Consider the following 23,166-nt stretch of genomic DNA (forward strand, 5'->3'; position numbering starts at 1 on the left):
TCTTACCGTCTCTTGGTTTCACTGGCTCTTAGTTTTACAGACCAGGTGTTTGATCAGAGGGTAGGAGGGGAATACACCCTCAAACAGTGCAAGCCTGGGTCTCTTGAATATATTTTTACTGTGGTATCTCAATTATTCTACATGGTATGTCTACAATATACAATTGGGCAAAAGTTCAAGCATTTAGTTTTGATCCTGTTGCTTTCTCCAAGGAGCCAACATTTGGCTTCTTTGATTCAAGCCTCAAATGCCGTATAGGAAATGCAAAGCAAGAAACGTGGCCTCACTAGAGGTCCTCTGAAAGTGTGGCTTGAGCAATAAGTTATTAAACTCAAATGTAAAATGCAGGACTCTAGGCCTTCCCACTGGGCACAATGACTCAATGTTTCCATTTCAATGAACCATCCTTGAATTGACATCTGTGCCCAGTGGTTTTGCTTTTCTTCAGACCATCTGTCAGATTGTTTTAAAATAACTAGCAAGGCATTTTCATGTCTTCAAGGTAAATATCCAATTGCCACCTGGCCCCAGTGTTTTCTTCTAGAGCAGATAAGATGCCAGAAGTAGAGTTAAGAGATGAATGATTACATGTCACTGATCTCCAACTAGGGTCCAGTACAGTAGGCTTAAGGTCACGTGTGGCTGTGAAATGTATGCCCTATTATTATGTATCGAGGGTCCGCTTGTTCAGAATGGAACCCTATCGCTACTAGCTGATTAGATCAGCTACTCAAATACACTTCTGATGTAGTTGATCTTAACTCTTTAGTGTCTGTCTCTCACTGTCTGTTTGCTTCGTCTCCTGCTGCTTGTGAACGAGTATAGATCAGGGAGGGGACTGGTTATACAGTGTAGCACCCGCTTGTCTTGGGTCAGTTCTGCATCTGATTTGCATAAGCATTTCCCCCAAGGTTAGGATTTGTGGGCAAATTCATCCTAGATCTGCACCTATAGGGGCATATTCACCTTGTGGGTTAACAACAACACTGGTACTATAAAGAGGCAGACGTTTAGAAAATGTAATTTACAGCAAGGGTAATTTCTTATTCAGAACGTTGTTCATTTTGTAATTGTCCTTTGTGGTACCTTAGCCTATTACTAGACTGCAGTGTATGTGGGACCACTAGTGGTGCTTTTGACACATAGTGACTGAAATTCTTCTGAAGAGTGTGGTTAGCAGCAGAGGCAGAGCACATTTCCCCTCTCCTACTCTCAACCACAACAGAGAATAAAACTAGCTCACAGCTGTACTACTGAAACCAAAGGTTAAAAAAAAAAAAAAAAATTCTCGCTTTCATTAAAATGCTATTGTGGTGAAATCAGTTGACAGCCTGAATGTTTGACTGTTACTGTAAATAACTATATGTCATGGCCATGTTTAGCAAGACAAGGTTGGTTTAAGCAGAACTAAGGTTGTTTTGTATTCTTCCTTATGTGCTCTGATGTCCACATGTTCTGTAAAATTGAATTCAACAACACACACGGAAGATACTGCTACCAGCTTACAACAGGGTTAGTTTTTAATGGTTAGCCTTTTGTGGAGACTTTAAAGAGCAGGTGGACCTCAGGACCTCTGTCTTTCAGTGTACCGTATGATGTCACACAGCACTGGATGTTAAAGGTCACGCTTAAATTAGAGGCCTACCAATTTCACTTGTTAATATGGCACTGTGGTCACCTTTGCTTGGATAAATCCTACAGTAGGGCTCATGTTCTCTGTGTGTGTGAGTGTGTGTGTGTGAGTGTGTGTGTGTGTGAGAGGGAGAGGGAGAGTGTGTGTGAGAGTGAGAGAGTGCGCGGGCGTATGTGTGTGTGCTAGATCTACACACCATGGGAAGCTGCCTGGCTAGGGTAAATGACCATCTTCATTCTCCATGGTGAGCGTTCAAGATCCAATACCTTCTTTAGGCAACAATTTCAAACAGCTTTTCAGAGTGTGGTCTAATAGAAAACATTTGTCTAAGAACAGCAGTGAGAGCGGCAGAGCTTTTATCCCCTTAACCGCAGCTGCAGAAAAGCTTCAGAGAGGATTGAGGAAGTGAAGTTGTTTTGCCTTACTCGTAGCAAGGGTTTCCCAAAAATGAGACGGAAGAGGAAGAACAGGGTTTTCCGCGAATCAGAGAGGAAGAACAGGTTTTCACCAAGTAAGAGGAGGAATAAACAGAGGGAGAGATCAAACAGAGGCTACTTATTTAAAACTGGGCCAGAAAGCCTGGGGAGGGGGAAAAATCACGTGACACTAAGGCCCCCATATGAGTGGTGGTGGGTGTGCGTGTGCGTGCGCGTGCGTGTTGACGAGTTAGCAGACTCTCCAGCTCCCTCACCAAAAACAACAACAATAAGAGCCCCTTATCCACTGTTACCCCTGGCAACAATGAGACCTCTCACTGACTTGACTGCTATTTCTATTCGGTATCATTAGCCAAGGCAAACCACCACACAGGGAAAGGAAATCAATTCATAGTTGAAACATGATCACATACTGAGACGTTTGTCATATTGTTTTGTATAGCATCCATGATGGTTGAACAAAACCCTCATGGTATACTATCAGTGATAACAACAAGGAAGCAATATTATCACTCGGTGGGTGTGGTTTTGGTGAGGGTAAAAACAGTCACTCAGAGGCACCACACATTTGAATATAATGTGTTATCTATTTTGAGCTGACAAATCAAATGTCATGACATGAAAGTGCTGTATGTGCTGTAGGTGCTTGACAAATGAACCTGCTTCTCTAAGTATTAGCGCTGTGTCACATGAGAGAGCTAATGCATTATGATTCAAGTAAAAGTGAGTCGCCCAGTAAAATATTACTTGAGTAAAAGTCTAAAAGTATTTGGTTTTAAATATAGTTAAGTATCAAAAGTAAATGGAATTGCTCAAATGTACTTAAGTGTCAAATTCCTTATATTAAGCAAACTAGCTGGCACAATTTTCTTGTTTTTTTTAAATTGATGGATAGCCAGAGGAACATTTTAACACTCAAACATAATTTACAAACGAAGCATTTGTGTTTAGTGAGTCCGCCAGATCAGAGGCAGTAGGGCTGACCAGGGATGTTCTCTTGTGTGTGAATTAGAACATTTTCCTGTCAAAATGTAATGAGTAGTTTTGGGTGTCAGGGAAAATGTATGGAGTAAAAAGTACATTATTTTGGTTAGGAATGTAGTGAAGTAAAAGTTGGCAAAAATATAAATAGTAAAGTACAGATACCCCCAAAAACGACTTAAGTAGTACTTTAAAGTAGTTTTACTTAAGTATTTTCACCAATGAGAAACAGTAAATACCTGAGGACAGAAAAGTACGGGGAGAATGAGAGAGATAAAGAGGGAGAAGAAGCGAGAGAGGGGGGAGGTAGAGAGAAAGATAGAATGAGAGAGAAGGATTCATTAGAATACATACTTTTATTGGGTCATAACAACCTCCTCCAGCTTCTTAATGTAACAGTTAATAAAGAAAAGCTGTGACTGGCGAGCTATGTATGAGCGAGCACATGCATGTCACCAATAGAGTGGAGAGGAGGAGGAGGAGCTTCGTGGACCCTTTGGGTCCAGAAGTAATTAGGCCATTCATTGCAGCCATTGGCGCGCTGTAGAGTTGCTATTTTCTCATGTGGGTTCTACTCCACTTATTTTGTGGTCCCAAAAAGAGACGGAGGGTTTTGACCGATTCTGTACCCCTGCAACCTCAAAGGGTACTTGAAGCCCGCGTTTTGCCAGCCGTGTCCAGGGACCAGTGGTTTGTGACGCTGGACCTGAGGGATGCATACTTCCATGTTCCTGTTCACCCAGCTCATTGGCAGTACCTCTGATTCGCTTTCGAAGGGACGGCTTACGAATTCATGGTTCTTCCCTTCGGCCTCTCCTTGGCACCCCGCATTTCCACAAAGTGCATGGACACTGTCCCGGCACCTCTCAGGTCCAGAGGATTGTTGATCCTCAATTGGACAATTGGCTATTTGTGCCTCAACCAGGACCCAGGTCCTGTAAGACAGAGACATGCTCCTGACCCACATCGGAGGGTGGACTTTTTTGGCATGGAACCGGACTCAGTCCTCATGAGAGCACACTTGCCCACCAGAAGGGTTCAGGTGATCTTATCTTGCCTTAACCATTTTCGGCAGTGGCGGGTGGTATATGCCCTAACCTGCCAACACCTGTTGGGCTTGCTGACGGCGGCCTCATTGCTGATTCCCCTGGGCCTGCTCCATCTCCAGCCTCTTCAACAGTGGTTCAACACCCATCGGCTGCATCCGAAGTGCCACCGTCACCACCAGGTGCGGGTGACTGCACAGTGCCTCAGGGCATTGTTGAGATGGTGCTATTGCTCCTTTCTCTCAGGTGGGGTGGAGATGATGAGGATGTAGCGCAGGCTGTTGGCTACCCCCTTGGACCGGCAGGCACATCAATATACTAGAGCTCCGAGCTGTATTACTGGCCCTGCAGTCTTTCCTTCCACATCCGAAAGGAAGACATGTCCTGGTGAGAATGTCGGAGCTACTCCATGTCGGAGCCACCAGGGCCTCTGGGCTTGGATGCACTGGCTCATGATTGGCCAGGCCTGGAGCTTTACACATTCCCCCCTTTTTCACTGATCCAGGCTGTGCTGGACAGGACCAGGATGGCAGAGCATCGTCTGCTTCTGGTGGCCCCATACTGGCCCAGACAACCCTGGTTTAGCCTTCTCCTGTCCCTGTTGTCTGGGACACCTTGGCAACTTCCCCTGAAACCGGACTTGCTGTCTCAGGCTGTGGGAACTCTGTGGCATCCGAGGCCACACCGCCTCAGTCTGTGGGCTTGGCCACTGATCGGCACCAATGGTCCATGTTAGGACTACAGGAGGGTGTAATGAACACCATGCAGAGCGCAAGGGCGACGGTTCTGCTCTTGGTGCGTGGTGCAGTATGTCCTCCAATACCTGCAGTCTTGCTTGGATGAGGGCTTGGCAGCCTCTAAACTGAGAAAGTATTTGGCCGCAATATCTGCCTGCCATGTGGGTTGAATGGACAGGCCAGTGGGGCGTCATCCCTTGGTCTCCAGGTTTATGAAGGGGGTTCGTCGCCTTCTTCCAGCTAGGACCCGCTCAATGGCGAGCTGTGATCTGGATGTGGTCTTGGCAGCTTTGGCAAAGCCGCCTTTCGAATCGTTGGAGTCTACCTCCCTGAAACACCTCTCTATGAAGATTGCTTTCTTGGTAGCAATTACTTCCATGCTCTTTCGGTAAGTTCTGAGTGCTACCGGACGGACCGGTATTATCTCTCTGCCCCAACCCTTCATTCCTCCCGAAGGTTCTGTCAGAAAGGCATGTGAACATCCCTTTTATCCTGTCTGTGTTACGCCCCTGAAAAAGGGGAGAAATAATCTGTCACATCTGCCTACGATCCCCCGGCAGTGGCGGGGGAGTCTGGGCCTCCATCAAGCTTGCTGTTCCCTGTGAGGGCACTGGCCGCCTATGTGGAGCAGACATGGTCAGTGACAACAACAGACCAGCTCTTTGTCTGCCATGGTGCGAGAGTCCTGGGGGCTGGGCTATCAAAGCAGAGGCTCTCTCACTGGATCGTGGACACGATCATGACAGCATACCACCTGGCTGGCATGCCAGTGCTGGGATCTGTGGTTGCACATTCAACATGGGGTGTGGCTGCGTCCTGGGCTCTACTGAGAGGAGTGTCCCTCGCTAAGATCTGTGCTGTGGCCAGCTGGGCTTCCTCTTCCACCTTTTGCTAGGTACTATCGGGTAAATGTGTCACCTCCCTCTGCGGTTGGTTCCCGCTGGCCAGGTCTCTCTAGCACCGACTAATTTGGTACGGGTATACCAATATATTGGAGTGATCCAATATAGTGAATCATAACAAAGGTTACGTATGTAACCACGGTTATGTGAGCTATATGGATCAGTCCAATCCTCTACGGTGCTAGAGGCGCCTCAAAAAATGATGTAGAGAACGTGTGTCGCAGCCATGGGGTCTATATATAGGGGTGGACCCCAGCCGTAAATCACCTCGGATGTATCCCTCCGCCGTGGAGTGATACCAATATATTGGAGTGATCCATATAGCTCACATAACCGTTGTTACATACATAACCTTTGTTTTTAAGCCCTGATATTTTACCTTTATTTAACTAGGCAAGTCAGTTAAGAACAAATTCTTAATTTCAATGACAGCCTAGGAACAGTGGGTTAATTGCCTTGTTCAGGGGCAGAACAACAGATTTTTTTTACCTTGTCAGCTCAGGGATTTGACCTTGTAACCTTTACTAGTCCAACACTCTAACCACTAGGCTACCTGCCGCCCCAGGAGCTGGCGGTGAAAAGTTTGATTAAACAATTCAAAGACTGAAATTAATACATCAGATGACAAATATTTAGGAGAGCAAATCAATGTTCAATCCCAAAATCAGCTGTAACTGTCAATAATAAAACAAAGCTTAAAACTATGTTTGATTGAACCTGAATCCAGAAAATGAATTGTGAAGTCGCTTCCGGACACGGCTTCCTCACCACTCTAATACACACTCCAGCATCGCCATGATTTCACGTTCTGTACATGTGGCAGTTTACTCTGCTAGAACGTCTGTTGGAAAGCTACAGCATCTCTCCTCAAACCAAAATCTCCCCCACAGTATAACAACATATCCCAGCTATAATTGTCCTGATGAAATCCACAACATGAAAGCTAAAACCACCTAAAAAAAACCACAAAACTACATCTACTACAAGATCTTCTATCATTGGGGATAGGAACCACATATCTGAACACCAGCTAAATGTGTTTTGATATAAACAGTATTTTAAATTTCAGTTACTCCAACCCCCAGTCCGTACTACAGCAACTCCAACTGTCATACCTAGAAGTACTAGCACCATATCAGATCACACACCAGGACAAGATTCACATTCTGGGTTATCTTTCTATCTAGGAAAATGTCATTTTCATCTCGAAAAATATAATTTCCTCTAGGCTAAGATGCTTGACTGTTTGACCATCAGGGCAGTAAAGTAGCTGAGCAAATGACAGAGGAAGAGGAAGGAGAGAGAGGGAGAAACAGCCTGTCACTGTTTCTTTTTTAACTTTTCTCTCTCGTTCACTGTTTCTATAAACAGAACCCCCCCCCCCCCTGGCTTGTTTTTAAGTGCCTGTCTCTGCCTGCGGTGGAGAACACATGGAGACAGTTATGTTCAGTCAACATAATCACAGGATACATGCACACACATACACACCACCGCACACACATATGTGCGCACACACACAATAATTGATTCAATAAAGATAGGATCCTCAATGATATTTGCTTGCCTCATATTTCTTCTATCTTTGTTTAATTTTCATCTAGACCACCCACTAACATCACAGGACACATCCTGTAGAGACGAGCTTGTGTCAGTGCCCCAGTTTGTAAGTCAATGAACTGTTGAAATATCAAACAATTCTACATTGAGTCAAAGATAAATAGGTCTTCTCTTTGGACTAATCATCTGTTTTATCTATGACTTGGAAGGGCACTAAACATAAACAACTCTCACTGGAAGGATTTCAATGGTATCAGATTCTACAGATTTAAAAACTAAGCCAAGATAAAAATCCAAACATTCTGCGTTTAATAAACAACATGCATTGCACCACCTAAGAACAAAAACAATATGGTTCATTTGTTTTAATCATAAGTTAGTGTCACAGAGTATATTGTCATACTAGCCGGTGTACAACAGTGGTTTCTGTCTGCCTATCTCAGCTGTGAATGTGGCACGTGTACTTACTTTAACTAGGCTATTTCAGTCTCATGGCTGTGAAGATAGCGTTCAGGTCAATGGCACCTTGCTAGCTAGCTGGTGAGTGACCGTCATGTCACTTTGAACTTGGATAAAAGTGACATTTGTGACATTAGGTTGGACTTGGTTGAACTTGTCAAAATCATTCTACTCCCCAATACTTCCAGAACAGTGTTCCGTTACTAAATGTCCATGGACAACCTCATGAAAAGCTTAGATTGGTTGGAAGTTAATGCAGGCATTGCCAGTGAGTAAATACTAATTTAACAGTCAGTCCACAGTGCCCTCAACTCTGTTAGTAGTGATAAGATAAAGTCTACCTGTGCAAAGGGCCCATGGAGTGGAACCTTTCATCACCTTTCATTGGGCCAAAAGGCCTTCCAGGAAAATGGAAATACACACATGGAACATAAAGTACCAGTCAAAAGTTTGGACACACCTACAGAACTCATTCAAGGGTTTTTCTTTATTTGTACTATTTTCTATATAGTAGAATAATAGTGAAGACATCAAAACTATGAAATAACACATATGGAATCATTTAGTAGCCATCAAATCTGACTAACCCAGTGCACTGCTTGCTATGAATTCTATCTGATTGTGTTTGCATAGTAAAAATACAAATAAGGTAAAAATACAAATAATGTCCTGTTTGGAACACTGAGAAGTAAAGAGCATAAAAAAAGACTTTACATTTTTTAAAATCTTTTTGTTGTTGCTCAATCTGAGTGATTGGGCCTGGCCCAGGCCCACCCACACACACCCGTGCCTTCACCCCTGGAATAGAGTGGCCTGCAGGTAATTGTAATGTAAATATTGAATTTTCCACAGCCGCTTGGTTGTTGTGCTATGTGTGCTAAAAATGCACAAAGACACAGACTGACAGAATTTTACAAACCCTAACATTGCAATATCCAGTACCTTATAATCTCTCCAACCAGCACACAATGTGTAGGTTTTCAAGTAGTTTTTCTTGAGCTCATGACCAAGACTGGTAAAACTAAACATCAGACTTTGTTCCTAGATCAGATCACATGATCAAGGACAAATGCCTGACACTACATTCTTAGAAAAAAAAGGTGCTATCTAGAACTGAAAGGGGTTATTTTTCTGTCCCCATAGGATAACCCTTTTTGGTGCAAGGTAGAACCCTTTTGGTTCCAAGTAGAACTCTTTTGGGTTCCATGTAGAACCCTTTCCACAGAGGGCTCTACTTGGAACCCAAAATAGTTCTACCTGGAACCAAAAAGAGTTATCCTATGTGGACAACCAAAGAACCCTTTTTTTCTAAGAGTGTACCAGTGTGGTTTAGACTGTTTTCTCCGAACTTAACCTGAATGAGGTTAGAATGAGAGAGCATGTGTCTTCCCCTCCCCATACTTTGAGGTTAAGCTCTGGGGTTCAAACAGACTGTGGCATTCCTGAAATGTGTGATCGACACCCGTTTTCCCCCCTTCGCCCTCTCTCCCCCATCCCTGTCTCCCCTTCTCTCGCCCTTCTCCCTCTCTCCCCTCTGGGAGTCTACAAAGCCTTTGACACCACTACACTACCGGGGAGGAGTTGAGGGAGGGAGCTGGAGCGTACCCCCCCTCCCCCAATCCAACCATCCAAGAGAGAAAAAACACAACAGCTTATCACAGAAGATAAGAAAGCTAGACAGTTATCTGCTGACAACAATCATTGGAACAAAAACACATGATGATAAGTTATTTTATTGCCATCGCAGCATTTAGTCATATTTCTACAGATAAATGACGTATAGCGCCACATACAGAATCACATAATTGTAACCTTTTAATCATTATTGTTTTAATGATCACATTCATGATTTTGTGAAATCCTCTACAGACAGCTGTTGAAACACTGCATTCACAGTAACTCTCAACTAGTCTACTCAAAGTCTTCACAAACAATTGTTTCCAGGCAGAGTTCATTATCTTTATCTAACAGGAGGCAAAGAGCATTGGGTCAGGCTCTTTTATTCCCCAATAAAAGGGCTATCCATCAGACAAGGCCGGGGCTGGGGTAAGGGTTAGAGTTAGGCTGGAGCGGAGCCTGTATAGGCGTGGCACTGGGCTGATTTCAATAACAGACACCACGCTATCTATTATTGTTGTTTGGGATATTTGTGGGGAGGGAAGGGCGGTGGATGTGCTGGGAACTGGAGAGGGAGAGAAGGGGGGATAAGAGGATGGTAGGAGGACGGGGAGGTAAATGGTGGTGTGGGAAGGGAAGGGAGGAGGAGTGGACTGGCATAGGGAGGGAGAAAGGGATAAGGGGTCGGCGCAAGGACAGGGAGGTATTTGATGGCTCAGTGAAGCTTATCCTCCCGTGGGAGACATGATTTAAGTATGTTTGAAACATAAACAAAAGGGAAATGGAGAACAAGTAGATGTGAAATGTGAGCCCTGCTTCCCACAGTGGATATAAAGGAGGAAGACTCTGGATTGGAGTTGCCTGTGGGATCACAGATCTAGGATCAGCTTAATCTCCCCCAAAACCTAACCTTAGGTCATTTCAGAGACTATGGGCAACTATATTTGTGTGTGTCATCATCATCCATGGCCAGGGTGTGTGTGTGTGTGTGTGTGTGTGTTATTTAAATTGTATTTAACCAGCCAAGTCAGTTAAGAACAAATTCTTATTTACAATGACGGCCTACCAGAAGGCAAAAGGCCTCCTGCGGGGACGGGGGCTGGGATTAAAAATAAAATTCTAATATAGGACAAAACACACATCACGACAAGAGCGACACCATAACACTACATGAAGAGAGACCTAAAACAACAGCATGGCAGCAACACAACAACAACAACAACATGGTAGCAACACAACATGGGAGCAGCACAACATGGGAGCAGCACAACATGGGAGCAGCACAAAACATGGTACAAACATTATTGGGCACAGACAACAGCACAAAGGGCAAGACGGTAGAGACAACAATACATCACGCGAAGCAACCACAACTGTCAGTAAGAGTGTCCATGATTGAGTCTTTGAATGAAGAGATAAAACTGTCCAGTTTGAGTGATTTTTGCAGCTCGTTCCAGTCGCTAGCTGCGGCGAACTGAAAAGAGGAGCGACCCAGGGATGTGTGTGCTTTGGGGACCTTTAACAGAAGGTGAATGGCAGAACGGGTGGTGTGTGTGGGCACGCGCGTGTGTCTGTGGGTGTGTATTTACATGTGTGAGCGTATTTGCGTGCGGGTTAATTTTTTTTATGGGGGGGGGGTCATTCCCCTGTGGTCGTCACATTTTCCTGGTATTAGTAAAAATGTGTACACCTCATATGCGTTTGGGTTAGTGGTCCTGCTGCTGTGGAAGAGTGACCCTGGAGAGGAGCCACGAGTCATAGTCCTCTCTGGACATCTGGACAACATGCTCTCTGGCTATCTGGAGGGAGGGAGGGAGGGAGGGAGGGGAAGAGAGAGTTACCACGCACAGTTCCAAAGCATAGTACACTCTTTTGGTTCTAGGTAGAACCTTTTGGGTTCCATGTAGAAGCCTTTCCACAGAGGGTTCTACCTGGAACCAAAAAGGGTTCTCCTATGCCCACATGAAAAAAATACTATTTTATACTATGATATACTGTAAATACTATAGTATTCACTGTAGTGTTTTCGCAGCCTTCACTGGAGTGTTTTTGCGGACTTAAGTCTGCAAAAACACTACAGTGAATACTGTAGTATTTACAGTTAACTACAGTATAAATACTGCAGTAAAATAAAACTGTAGTATATACTATAGTAATTATTGTAGTTTTTTTTACAGCTTGTAGTATACTGTAGTATTTTCTGTAGTGTTTTTGGGGTCATTACTGTAGTATTTACTGCAGTGTTCTTGGGGTCATTACTGTCGCATTTACTATAGTGTTTTTGTTTTAGTATCTTTGACATAGAAGTGGAGGATTTCTCCTTCATGAAAACTACTGGAGGAATACTAAAATAGCAAATTGTCCAGGTAGGTACAGTAGGACCGGGGTCTGAATGGATAAATCAGCTCTTCTGCTCTTTTCTATTACATGTTTGGAACACAATATATGGTCTATACTTGCCATGTAGGGTTCTCACTTATGGGTGGCACAAATTGTGATATGTGGGAGGGGAACGGGCAGGGTATATCCCCCCCCCTCCACACACACAACCCTGAGGTAAGCATCTTTATAACCAGTCAGTCTAATTTATCACTCTGAATTCCTGTTATTAACTTATTCCAAACTGCTCTGTTCTGGGGCTAGGGGCCATGAAGGCCGTCATCATCATCATCGATGGCCAGGTGTGTGTGTGTGTGTGTGTGTGTGTGTGTGTGTGTGTGTGTGTGTGTGTGTGTGTGTGTGTGTGTGTGTGTGTGTGTGTGTGTGTGTGTGTGTGTGTGTGTGTGTGTGTGTGTGTGTGTGTGTGTGTGTGTGTGTGTGTGTGTGTGTGTGTGGAGGGGTAGCAGTCTGTACCTAATCATTAGTCTCAATATGTTGGTTTGGATGGTGGGGGGAGAGGGACATTCTGTCTAGTGCAGGGATCATCAACTAGATTCAGCTGCAGGCCAATATTTTCTTGAGCAGATGGTTGGGGGACTGGAACATAATTACAAATAATTTGTAGACTGCAAATTGACCGCAAGAAGCCCAAACAGATATAATATTTGACTAAAACATGTTAATTTCAAACCTTGCTTACATTTGTATATGAAATACTTGGGAACAGATTTCCCAAATTAAAATCACCCGGAGCTGATTTTCTCTTTAAAAATAAAATTAAAATAATGTCCAACAAAGAAAAATATTACAAAAATTGGGGGGCCAAATAAAACCACACGCGGGGCCTCCAGGTGGGGAACCCTGGTCTAGTGTCTAGATTCCTACAATGTGTCTGTCTGGCTGCTGCGCATCACCCACGTGGGTGCTGAATAATTGTTGTGGATGAGGTGAATTCTTGCCTTACAATGTTAAACACTTTTAACACTTTAAAAAGCTCTATATAGACAATCAAAATGTAATATGGTAAATCAACAGATACTTTTATTCAAAGCGACTTATACTTAAACTTTTGTGGCCTGAAAAGGGACTTGAACCATGGACCATTTAATAAATTAAGATGTAACCATGTCCTGGACAGCCTCCTCTGATACCTGACTACAATTTCTTCCGTGTTCACCCCCAAAGCCGTGTTTGTTTAGACATCTCTGTCCTCAGGTCAATGCAGGTCCAGTTTTCCTTCAACTCCAAAACAACCAATCCCAATGTGATTTGAACACACAACCATCTGATCTGAAGTCAGACACATTACCATTGCACCACAAGGTCTGGTAGTCTAGGGCCTGAAGAATGGTACAGTTCAATGCTCTATGAATTGTTTATTGGCCAAAATTATGACTGTAACTGAATTCATGGTTGTACTATAAACAGTTCATGAGTATGTATATGTGAGGTAAGATGCTATTGTCCTAGTCCAAGTCGGGTACTGTTCAAGCTATCCAGGATCTGCCTCCCACTGTAACAAGGTGGTCAGTTTCTCATGACATAGGCCTCCCTTCCATTTCTTTCCCAAGAGAAAGATAAGGGGGTGCATTCTATTAAATGAAAACTGCCTCCCACTGTCTACAATTGTTAGTAAGGACTGGGTGGCACAACAGTACTGCGTCTGACTCTAGATCACAAGGTTGCGTGTTCACATGGGGGTGGGTGCTTTTGAGCTTGAGTGAAGGTCCTGCTCTGACAAGCACTGGAGATGAATTGGCTGCTGAATTAACACAGTGAGGCCACCGACAGCTCTCTATGGGAAGACATCAATTGCATACTCCTCCTTATGTCGTATCTTCACTTTACTATTTATATTTTTGACAACCTGTACTTTTACTTGTTTTTGTAAACATTTTTAATTTAACCTTTATTTACTTCACTACATTCCTAACAAAAATAATGTACTTTTTACTCCATACATTTTCCCTGACACCCAAAAGTACTCGTTACATGATGAATGCTTCACTTTTACTTGAGTAACTTTCTATTAAAGGTATCTATACTTTTACTCAAGTATGACAATTGGGCACTTTTTCCACCACTGAAACTCATTGCGTCCTCTCTCCTCATCTCATTTTTAAAACCCATTTGATGAGAAAGCCAGGAGGTTCCTCCCATCGGACCTCTTCCTCCAATGGGTTTTGAGAAGGAGATGAGGAGAGCGGATGAGAGGAGTATGCAATTGAGATATTCCCTATCTGAGGCAGAGGCATTGCAGTCAGGAAACATGTCTTCAAATAATGTTTTGTACACACACAATTAGTTCCCCTTTTTAAAACGTTATATATTGTATGTGGCCGAAGCAGGAATCAAACCCACAACTAGCACCATGTTTAAACCAATTGACCAACCAAGAAACAATGCACTTCATTATACTTCCTTAAACAAATAAAGCATAATAATGAATTCACTATAAATCCATTATTATTTGATGTGTTCGTACCTCAATGGCAACACAGAGGTCAGGTAGACAGAGCTCCCAGGGCTGTAGACCCCCCAACATCTTCAGGAAGACATGGGGTCGCACCTTGGGGGTCCGCTCATCTGCGAAGCGGCTGAGTTTCTCTAGAACTCGGCTCACCCCTCTGTCCTGAGACACCTCTGGAGGGAGACTTCTCAGTAGAGAGGACAGCCTGGATGGATGGGATGAAAAATACATACAGTATAAATAATCTATAAATAAGCCTGGATGGGACGTAGGACACATTGTAGAGGAATACAATTGATTTCACACAAATTTACAAACTGTTGTGCAAATGTTCAAATTGTACACCAACATGCAAAAACGTGTACACACACACCCACACACATTTACCCATGTATGAGTGCACAGTAACGTTTACAAATGTATGAGTGCACAGTATCGACTCTAAAAATAAAGAGAGTCACACACTGTATATAAGCTCCCAGTAATTGATTGGGTAAACCCTGAAGAAGGCACAGTTAAAGAAACAAAATGGTAGTTTGAGGCCACCCCAAAACAAAATGGTAGTTTGAGGCCACCCCAAAACAAAATGGTAGTTTGAGTCCACCCCACACACAGAAATCCTCCTCCCGCTCATGGTGTAGTGCACATTTTTTTGTTGCCGGGGAGCAATACAAACATAGCCGCGGGAAGTGGGGATGCTGAGGGTGGTGCAGCACTCCCTGAAAAAAATATACATTTTCACTAAAGTAGTGCACTGGGCCTTTACTAGTATTAGCAGACTGATATAGACGTCTGCAGTGCAGGCAAAAATATTTTTTGCAGCATCTCTGCCTTGGCAAAAAAGGTAGTTATATAATTAAGAATAGTATCTTGCAGGATTCAATAGTTGGAATTGTAAGAGTTGTTGCCATTATATTGTCATTATAATGGAATCCATAAAGAACAAAACCATGTCCTCAAACATTTACACCAAAAGGTGCAACGTTATGGGCAAAGACACAAAACCTCCACATCAAATTAAATATTTTTCTTGATCAAATAACATGGAAAACAACCACTTTTTGTGAAGTATTAATTTACCATCCTTACAAACCACTTAATGTACATTACTGTATTGTACATAGGCTGGTCATCTAGCTTTGTACGTGTAGACTTTCCATCACCATGAAGAAAAACAACACACAATTCAATAATTGAGTACATCGAGACATCAAGTGGTATGTGATGATACACTACATGGACAAAAGTATGTGGTCACCCCTTCAATTTCAATCACACCCGTTGCTTGACACGTATATAAAATCGAGCACACGCAATCTCAATAGACAAACATTGGCAGTATAATTGCACGTACTGAAGAGCTCAGTGACATTCAACGTGGCACCGTCAGAAGATGCCACCTTTCCAACAAGTCAGTTCGTCAAATTTCTGCCCTTCTAGAGCTGCGCTGGTCAACTGTAAGCAGAGGTGGGACCAAGTCATTGTTTGACAAGTCACAAGTAAGTCTCAAGTCTTAGCACTCAAGTCCCAAGTCAAGTCTCAAGTCCGTCAAGTGTCAAGTCAAGTCTCAAGTCCTAAACGTTGAGTTTCGAGTCCTAAACAAGTCATAATGTGCTCTTCACCAAATGTAATACCATTTCATATTTTTAACAAGAGTAATAGTTAGTATATTACATTTACGCAAATCATGAATGATTTAAAAAATATCTATATATGTATTACTTTCCAAATAAACGTTATATTTCCATGGAAATACATGGGTAGCCATGAGAACCCCATCTTTCCAAGGGCTCCATCTGCATTCACCCACCGATGTTCCTCTGCACTGCCACGCACAACATTTTCTCAGCTGGTACAATTTGATTGGCTGCTGTCCAATTCAAACTGTAATCCGTTAAATGAAGAGTTGATGCCCAGCACACTTTTTTAATAGCATCATTTTAATATTTGGGCTTGGGGAGGGTATCAAGTCAGGTCGATTCATAAGGCTCAAGTCCAAGTCAAGTCACGAGTCATTCGTGTAAAAGTCAAAGTCGAGTTGCAAGTCATCATATTTGTGACTCGAGTCCAAGTCATGTGACTCGAGTCCACACCTCTGACTGTAAGTGCTGTTATGTGAAGTGAAAATGGCTCAGAACGAGACCGGCGCGTGCTGTAGCGCGTAAAAATCATCTGTCCTCGGTTGCAGCACTCACTACCGAGTTCAAAACTGCCTCTGGAAGCATTGTCAGCACAATAACTGCTTGTCAGGAGCTTCATGAAATGGCTTTCCATGGCCGAGCAGCCACACACAAGCCTAAGATCACCGTATGCAATGCCAAGCGTTGGCATTGGTGTAAAGCTCGCTGCCATTGGACTCTGGAGCAGTGAAAACGTGTTCTCTGGAGTGATGAATCACGTTTTAATCTGGGTTTGTCGGATGCCAGGAGAACGATACCCGCCCGAATGCATAGTGCCAACTGTAAAGTTTGGTGGAGGATGAATAAGGGTTTGGGGCTTTTTTTAAATTGTTTGTCTAGGCCCCTTAGTTCCAGTGAAGGGAAATCTAAATGCTAAAGCATACAATGATATTCTAGACGATTCTGTGCGTCCAACTTTGTGGCAACAGTTTGAGGAAGGCCCTTTCTTGTTTCAGCATGACAATGACCCCGAGCACAAAGCGAGGTCCATACAGAAATGGTTTGTTGAGATTGGTGTGGAAGAATTTGACTGGCCTGCACAGAGCCCTGACCTCAAACCCATCGAACACCTTTGGGATGAATTGGAATGCAGACTGAGAGCCAGGCCTAATCGCCCAACATCAGTGTCCGACCTCACTAATGCTCTTGTGGCTGAATGGAAGCAAGTCGCCGCAGCTATTTTCCAATATCTATTGCAAAGCTTTCCCAGAAGAGTGGAGACTGTTATAGCATCAAAGGGGTGACCAACTCCATACTAATGCCCATGATTTTAGAATGAGATTTTCGACGAGCAGGTGTCCACATACACTCCATGATCAAAAGTATGATGTGGCTCAGTTGGTAGAGCATGGCACTTTCAATGCTAGGGTTGTGGGTACGATTCCCATGGGAGTTTAGTACAAACATGTATGTACTGTAAGTTGACTAGATAAGAGTGTCTATTAAAAAGGAAAGACTAGACCATTTTAAAGCAGTTCATAGCAAAGTTTTAACATAGAAATAAATTGCATTTGTAAAGTATTTGAAAAAACTTGAAAACATGTCAAGCAAATATTTTATATTCCACAAGTATTATCAGATGAACTGCTCTGTACAGATAATTATCAGACTCAAGTTATAAATGCTGATAAACACTCGAATAGATTTAGTTAAAAATGTTCACAAAAGTAGTGCACTGGGCCTTTATTAGTCCTGTATTAGCGGACCGATATAGATATCTTCAACGCGCAATTATTTATTTTTTGCCTGTATTTTGTTTCAATCAATGCAAATTCTGCCTAGCTGTTGAGTTTTGACCACATTATCATTTTTGTTTTACTATTCAGCTAACAGTCCTAAAATCTCATAATAAATTTCATGGTGTTTTTGGTGTAACAGTAACGTTATACTATGCTATTGGTTATGTTATGTAGAACAGCTTTTCCCAAACTTTTTCTCTCAGGACCCCCTTCCAGCATTGGGGAACATCTCCCCCATGTGATATTTGAGTGACTCAAACATTACAATCAAATCTGTGGGCTAAAAAGCATAGCTAAAACACGTTAGCTGACATGGGCTTGATCTGGACATTTTTAACAAGTTATAAATAGCTCTCTAAGGTATGCAATGTCTGACATGACGCGGGAAACTGATGCAGTACCCAATTTCGAAATATCAGCTTGTGCATTCTATTATAACAACTTTCAAGAGTAAGTTGAAAGCCGGAACGACCCCTCTCAAAGTTTGGGAACCACTGATGTAGAACACTAATGAATCATTCCGTGATCTTCCAAGACATTGATTCATCTTTGATCTAAACAAGCGCCATTGTGAAAAGTGGCAGAGCGACGTTCCGGCAGCGCGAATAAGTAATTGAAGTGCACCTTGCCTACTCTTTTGCCTGCGCAAAATTTGGTGATGCAGAAACAAGAGACCACAAATTCTGAAAATATTTGGCCAAAGAAACATTTCTGGTTGGTCTCAAGGAATGTAAAACAGTTAGGAAGGGAGACTTTTAAAAATGGGATTGAGTGAAGTAGCAGAAAATATGTTGAATGAGCAACTAATGAGCATGGGGTCTCACAAGTTTGACAAAATTACCTTATATCTTTCAGTCTAATACGGCTATTTACTTATATTTATAGCTCTTCACCAGACGCACTATTTTTGTAAGTAATAATGCCCAACTGTCCTCCAAATTCAGCTGGATTTTTGCCCGAAAGGGTTTGAGAAATATGGTTGAAGACGACATTACTTTTGTCTTGTGCTGCGCAGAATATCAGATCTCAACAATAATTGGAGAAGTGGCCTTCACCAGTATGCTGACCACACCGCTCGGGTTGCGTGCGCAAGCGTTCCAAAATAAATGTATACATACATGTTATTCAATCATTTAATCTAAACTGCTCACGAGCATCTACGTAGCTATGCGCTAATATAGAACTTGGTTCTATGTTTGACACTCCGCAAGTCCTGCCTCTCCCATCTCCTCATTGGTTTTTAAGTGCATATACCCACGTGGGTGATTGAAAGATGAACTGAGGTCCACACTCCAACCAACATAAAATGTCCACAGAAGAAGAAGAAGACTACTGAAGGAGGATAGATGACTAGAAACTAACTAGAATGTCCCTTTTATCTGTGGATTAATTACTGGAGTAGTGAACGATTTTGTGTGACTCAAATGGGTAAAAATTCTACAAAAATCCAGAAAAAACGACCTTGTGCATTTCAGGTAAAATAACAACCCAATGTTTATATCCCAGGACAAAGAGTTCAGGGTTTAGTTTGATATTTCAATCTGCCTGTCTTGTGGTGATGTACAAATCAACATGTGCACGATAGTGCATGCAGACGCACGCGCGTGCCCGGTCTGGTCAGCATGCTGGGGCTGTCCCAGGGGCGTAGGCATGGGTGGGCCTGGGTGGACACAGGCCCACCCACTGGGGAACCAGGCCCTACCAGGCCCACCCAATCAGATTGAGCAAAACTTCCAAAATAATACATTATTATTAAAAATAATAAAGAAATATGCCAAAAATACACTATCGCAGCAATGCAAAAAAAATTGTGGCTAACAAAAGCTCCAGTGATGTCCCTGGCCTCTATTTGACTTCCTAGGGGAAAGATAGGGACGTGCATTCTATAAAATGGCATCAGACACACTAGTTAATCACAGGACTTCGTGGCACAACAGTACTGCGTCTGACTCCAGATCAGAAGGTTGCGTTGGGGTCAGAAGTTTTGTGTGTGAAAACATGGGTGGACAGAGGGATCACACAGACAGATGAGGAAACAAACACACATTCCAACATTCCAATCCATGTGTATTGCAGATGTCATACCACATGTTGTTGTTGCCGCAGTCTGTCTCTGGGGGTTTCATGCCGGTGACCCGTGGGGTCACATGACGAGGGATGAGGTGAGAGTGGGTCACATGACACAGGGCCTGGAATCTCTGGATGCCACTCTCCAGCCTCTTCCTGTACAGAGAGAAAAGGAAGAGAGATGGGGTGGGCACAGTGAGAGCAAAGAAAGGGAGGGGATATACTGTAGTAAGATGCATATAGGAGAGATACTTAATCCTCTGACATTAACCATATAATTAGATAACAGGGTGCAATGGGGAAATGTAAAATGAGTAACGTTTATATTTAGTTTAGAATGATCAACATACAGTACCAGGTAAAAAATACATACAGTACCAGGTACAAAATATAATTTCCAGTGTTATTTTTGGGACACTCAAGGTGTGGGTTGATGGTCACTAGAGTTGAAGCTGAATGTTTAGGATAAGGGCCTGCCCAGAGAAGGCTAGCTAGACATTTTCTCTGCGGTCTCCCTGTTGCAAATTGTAATAAACCAGATAGATTTTTGATTGACTTTACCAATTACTGATATTTTATGTTCACCTATTACACAGCGCAAACTGGATGAGAAGTCTTCATTTATTTTATTTGTAACCTTTAACAAGGCAAGTCAGTTAAGAACAAATTCTTATTTACAATGACGGCCTACCCCGGCCAAACCCTAACACGGACGACACTGGGCCAATTGTGCGCCGCCCTATGGGGCTCCCAATCATGGCCGTTTGTGATACAGCCTGGAATCAAACCAGAGTCTGTAGTGAGATGCAGTGCCTTAGACCACTGCACCACTTGAGAGCCCTATGTGAAAACAAATCTATATTGAGGAGCACTGCAATAAAGTACTCAAAAGTCAGCTGCGAGTTAAGGTACAAAGAAAAGTGACACAGTGCTTCAAGTAAAAGGTCCTGACCTGGGACAAACTAACATTGAAATGTTGTCAGCTTTTTTTAGGGAGTAGATCAGCTTTAATATTGCAGATAGATTGTAGCTTCCAATTGTCTGCATCACTTCCAATCCCCACATATATAGTTTTGGTAAATATATATACAGTACCAGTCAAAAGTTTGTTTTTTCTTTCTTTTTACTATTTTCTACATTGTAAAATAGTGAAGATATCAAAACTATGAAATAACACATATAGAATCATGTAGTAACCAAAAAAGTGTTAAACAAATCAAAATATATTTGAGATTTGAGATTCTTCAAAGTAGCCACCCTTTGCCTTGATGACAGCTTTGCACACTCTTGGCACTCTCTCAAACAGCTTCACCTGGAATGCATTTCCAACAGTCTTGAAGGAGTTCCCATATGCTGAGCACTTGTTGGCTGATTTTCCTTTTTCCTGATTTTCCTTCACCAACTCATCCCAAATAATCTCAATTGGGTTGAGGTCGGGTGATTGTGGAGGCCAGGTCATCTGATGCAGCACTCCATCACTCCTTCTTGGTCAAATAACCCCACACCATAACAACACCTCCTCCATGCTTCACGGTGGGAACCACACATACGGAGATCATCCGTTCACCTACTCTGCGTCTCACAAAGACATGGCGTTGGAACCAAAAATCTCAAATTTGGACTCATCAGACCAAAGGACAGATTTTCACCTGTCTAATGTCCATTGCTCCTGTTTCTTTGCCCAAGCAAGTCTCTTCTTATTATTGGTGTCCTTTAGTAGTGGTTTCTTTGCAGCAATTAGACCATGAAGGCCTGATTCACGCAGTCGCCTCTGAACAGTTGATGTTGAGATGTGTCTGTTACTTGATCTCTGTGTAGCATTTATTTGGGCTGCAATTTCTGAGGCTGGTAAATGAACTTATCCTCTGCAGCAGAGGTAACTCTGGGTCTTCCCTTCCTGTGGCGGTCCTCATGAAAGCCAGTTTCATCATAGCGATTGATGGTTTTTGCGACTGCACTTTAATAATGTTTACATATCATATGTATATACTGTATTCTATATCTATTGCATCTTAGCCTATGCCACTCTGTCATTGCTCATCCATATATTTTCTTATTCCTTTACTTAGATTTGTGTGTATTTGGTATCTGTTGTGGAATTGTTAAATATTACTGCACTGTCAGAACTAGAAGCACAAGCATTTCACTACACTCGCAATAACATCGGCTAACCATGATTCTGTGACCATAACATTTGATTTATATTACACTTCTCATGATTAGGTTGTCTGCTTCTTTCCCCAGAGAAAGATGTGTGCAAATTCAATGAAACAGTCTCATACTGCCTGGTTAGTTACCTATGACCTTGTGGTGTGGTTGTACAGAGACCACCTCATTTGACATACTTAGCAGATGCTCTTATCCACAGCAACTTACAGTAGATGACAACATACATTTTAGTATTTGTTTGTACTGGTCCCCCGTGGAAATCAAACCCACAATCCTGGCATTGCAAGTGCCGTGCTCTACCAACTGAGGCACATGGGACCAGTGCTGGTCAGAGCAGGCCCAGTTTTCATTCATGCTTAAAAACATTTGAATGCGCAACCTTCTGATCTGGAGTCCAACGCATTACTGTTGCGCCACAAGGCCCTAAGTAAGTAGACAGTATGAGACTGTTTGATATATTTCTGCTGGGAATGAGAAACTGAACCCCATGTGAGGTTCAGCACTTCCAGAGGCCTGATAGCTCAGTTGGTACACCACCAGACTTTGTGGCGCAACAGTAGTGCGTCTGACTCCAGCTCGCAAGGTTGCGTGTTCAAATCATGTTGTGGTCAATGCTTTTGAGACTAAAAACTGACCAGCACTAGAGATTAATTGGTAATTGAACAAACATGACTTTAGAAGACAACACAGGCAGGCCTCTCTCTGAGGAAAAAGGACAAAAGTCCGATTGGGGCTCCCGAGTAGTGCAGCGGTCTAAGGTGTGGCATCTCAGTGCAAGAGGTGTCACTACAGTCCCTGGTTTGAATCCAGGCTGTATCACATCCGGCTGTGATTGGGAGTCCCATAGGACGGTGCACAATTGGCCGTAGTAGGCCGTCATTGTAAATAAGAATTTGTTCTTAACTGACTTTCCTAGTTAAACTAATAAAAACATTGGTGGAGGTGAGTTGTTGTGACCAGAACTAGATGGTCAGAGAGGGGACAGTCACCTGGCATTGTGGTCCAGAATGTCACTGAAGCTCTGGGCCAGCTCCTCTGCTCTCTCCTCATAGGCTGTCCTCATATCCCACAGCATGGACCTCTTACTGCTGATCAACTCACTGGTGGCTGACAGAGGATTGGCAGGACAACTATACACAGAGAGAGAGAGAGAGAGAGAGAGAGAGAGAGAGGAAAAAAATACATTTCTTCCTTTTTAGAATAAGGCTGTAACGTAACAAAATGTAGAAAAAGTCAAGGGGTCTCAATACTTTCTGAATGCACTGAAATTACACACAATGCACGCTTAGCAGGG

General features: G+C 42.9%; 1 protein-coding gene across 1 annotated transcript in view; it reads right to left on the reverse strand.

Annotated features, from left to right (window-relative positions):
- Positions 1 to 9,475: 9,475 nt before the first annotated feature.
- LOC106584907 (coiled-coil domain-containing protein 60) overlaps positions 9,476 to 23,166 on the reverse strand; it is a 55,129-nt gene continuing 41,438 nt past the window's right edge. Inside the window, exons 10-13 of the mRNA XM_014170572.3 lie at positions 22,862 to 23,002; positions 19,722 to 19,859; positions 14,234 to 14,423; positions 9,476 to 11,168 (exon numbers count right to left, since the gene is read on the reverse strand). Coding sequence (XP_014026047.2) covers positions 11,076 to 11,168; positions 14,234 to 14,423; positions 19,722 to 19,859; positions 22,862 to 23,002 — 562 coding nt within the window. The 3' untranslated portion in view covers positions 9,476 to 11,075. The remainder of the gene's footprint in view (positions 11,169 to 14,233; positions 14,424 to 19,721; positions 19,860 to 22,861; positions 23,003 to 23,166) is intronic.

Source organism: Salmo salar, chromosome 24 (genome assembly GCF_965601325.2).
Source record: "Salmo salar chromosome 24, fSalSal1, whole genome shotgun sequence".
NCBI lineage: Eukaryota > Metazoa > Chordata > Actinopteri > Salmoniformes > Salmonidae > Salmo > Salmo salar.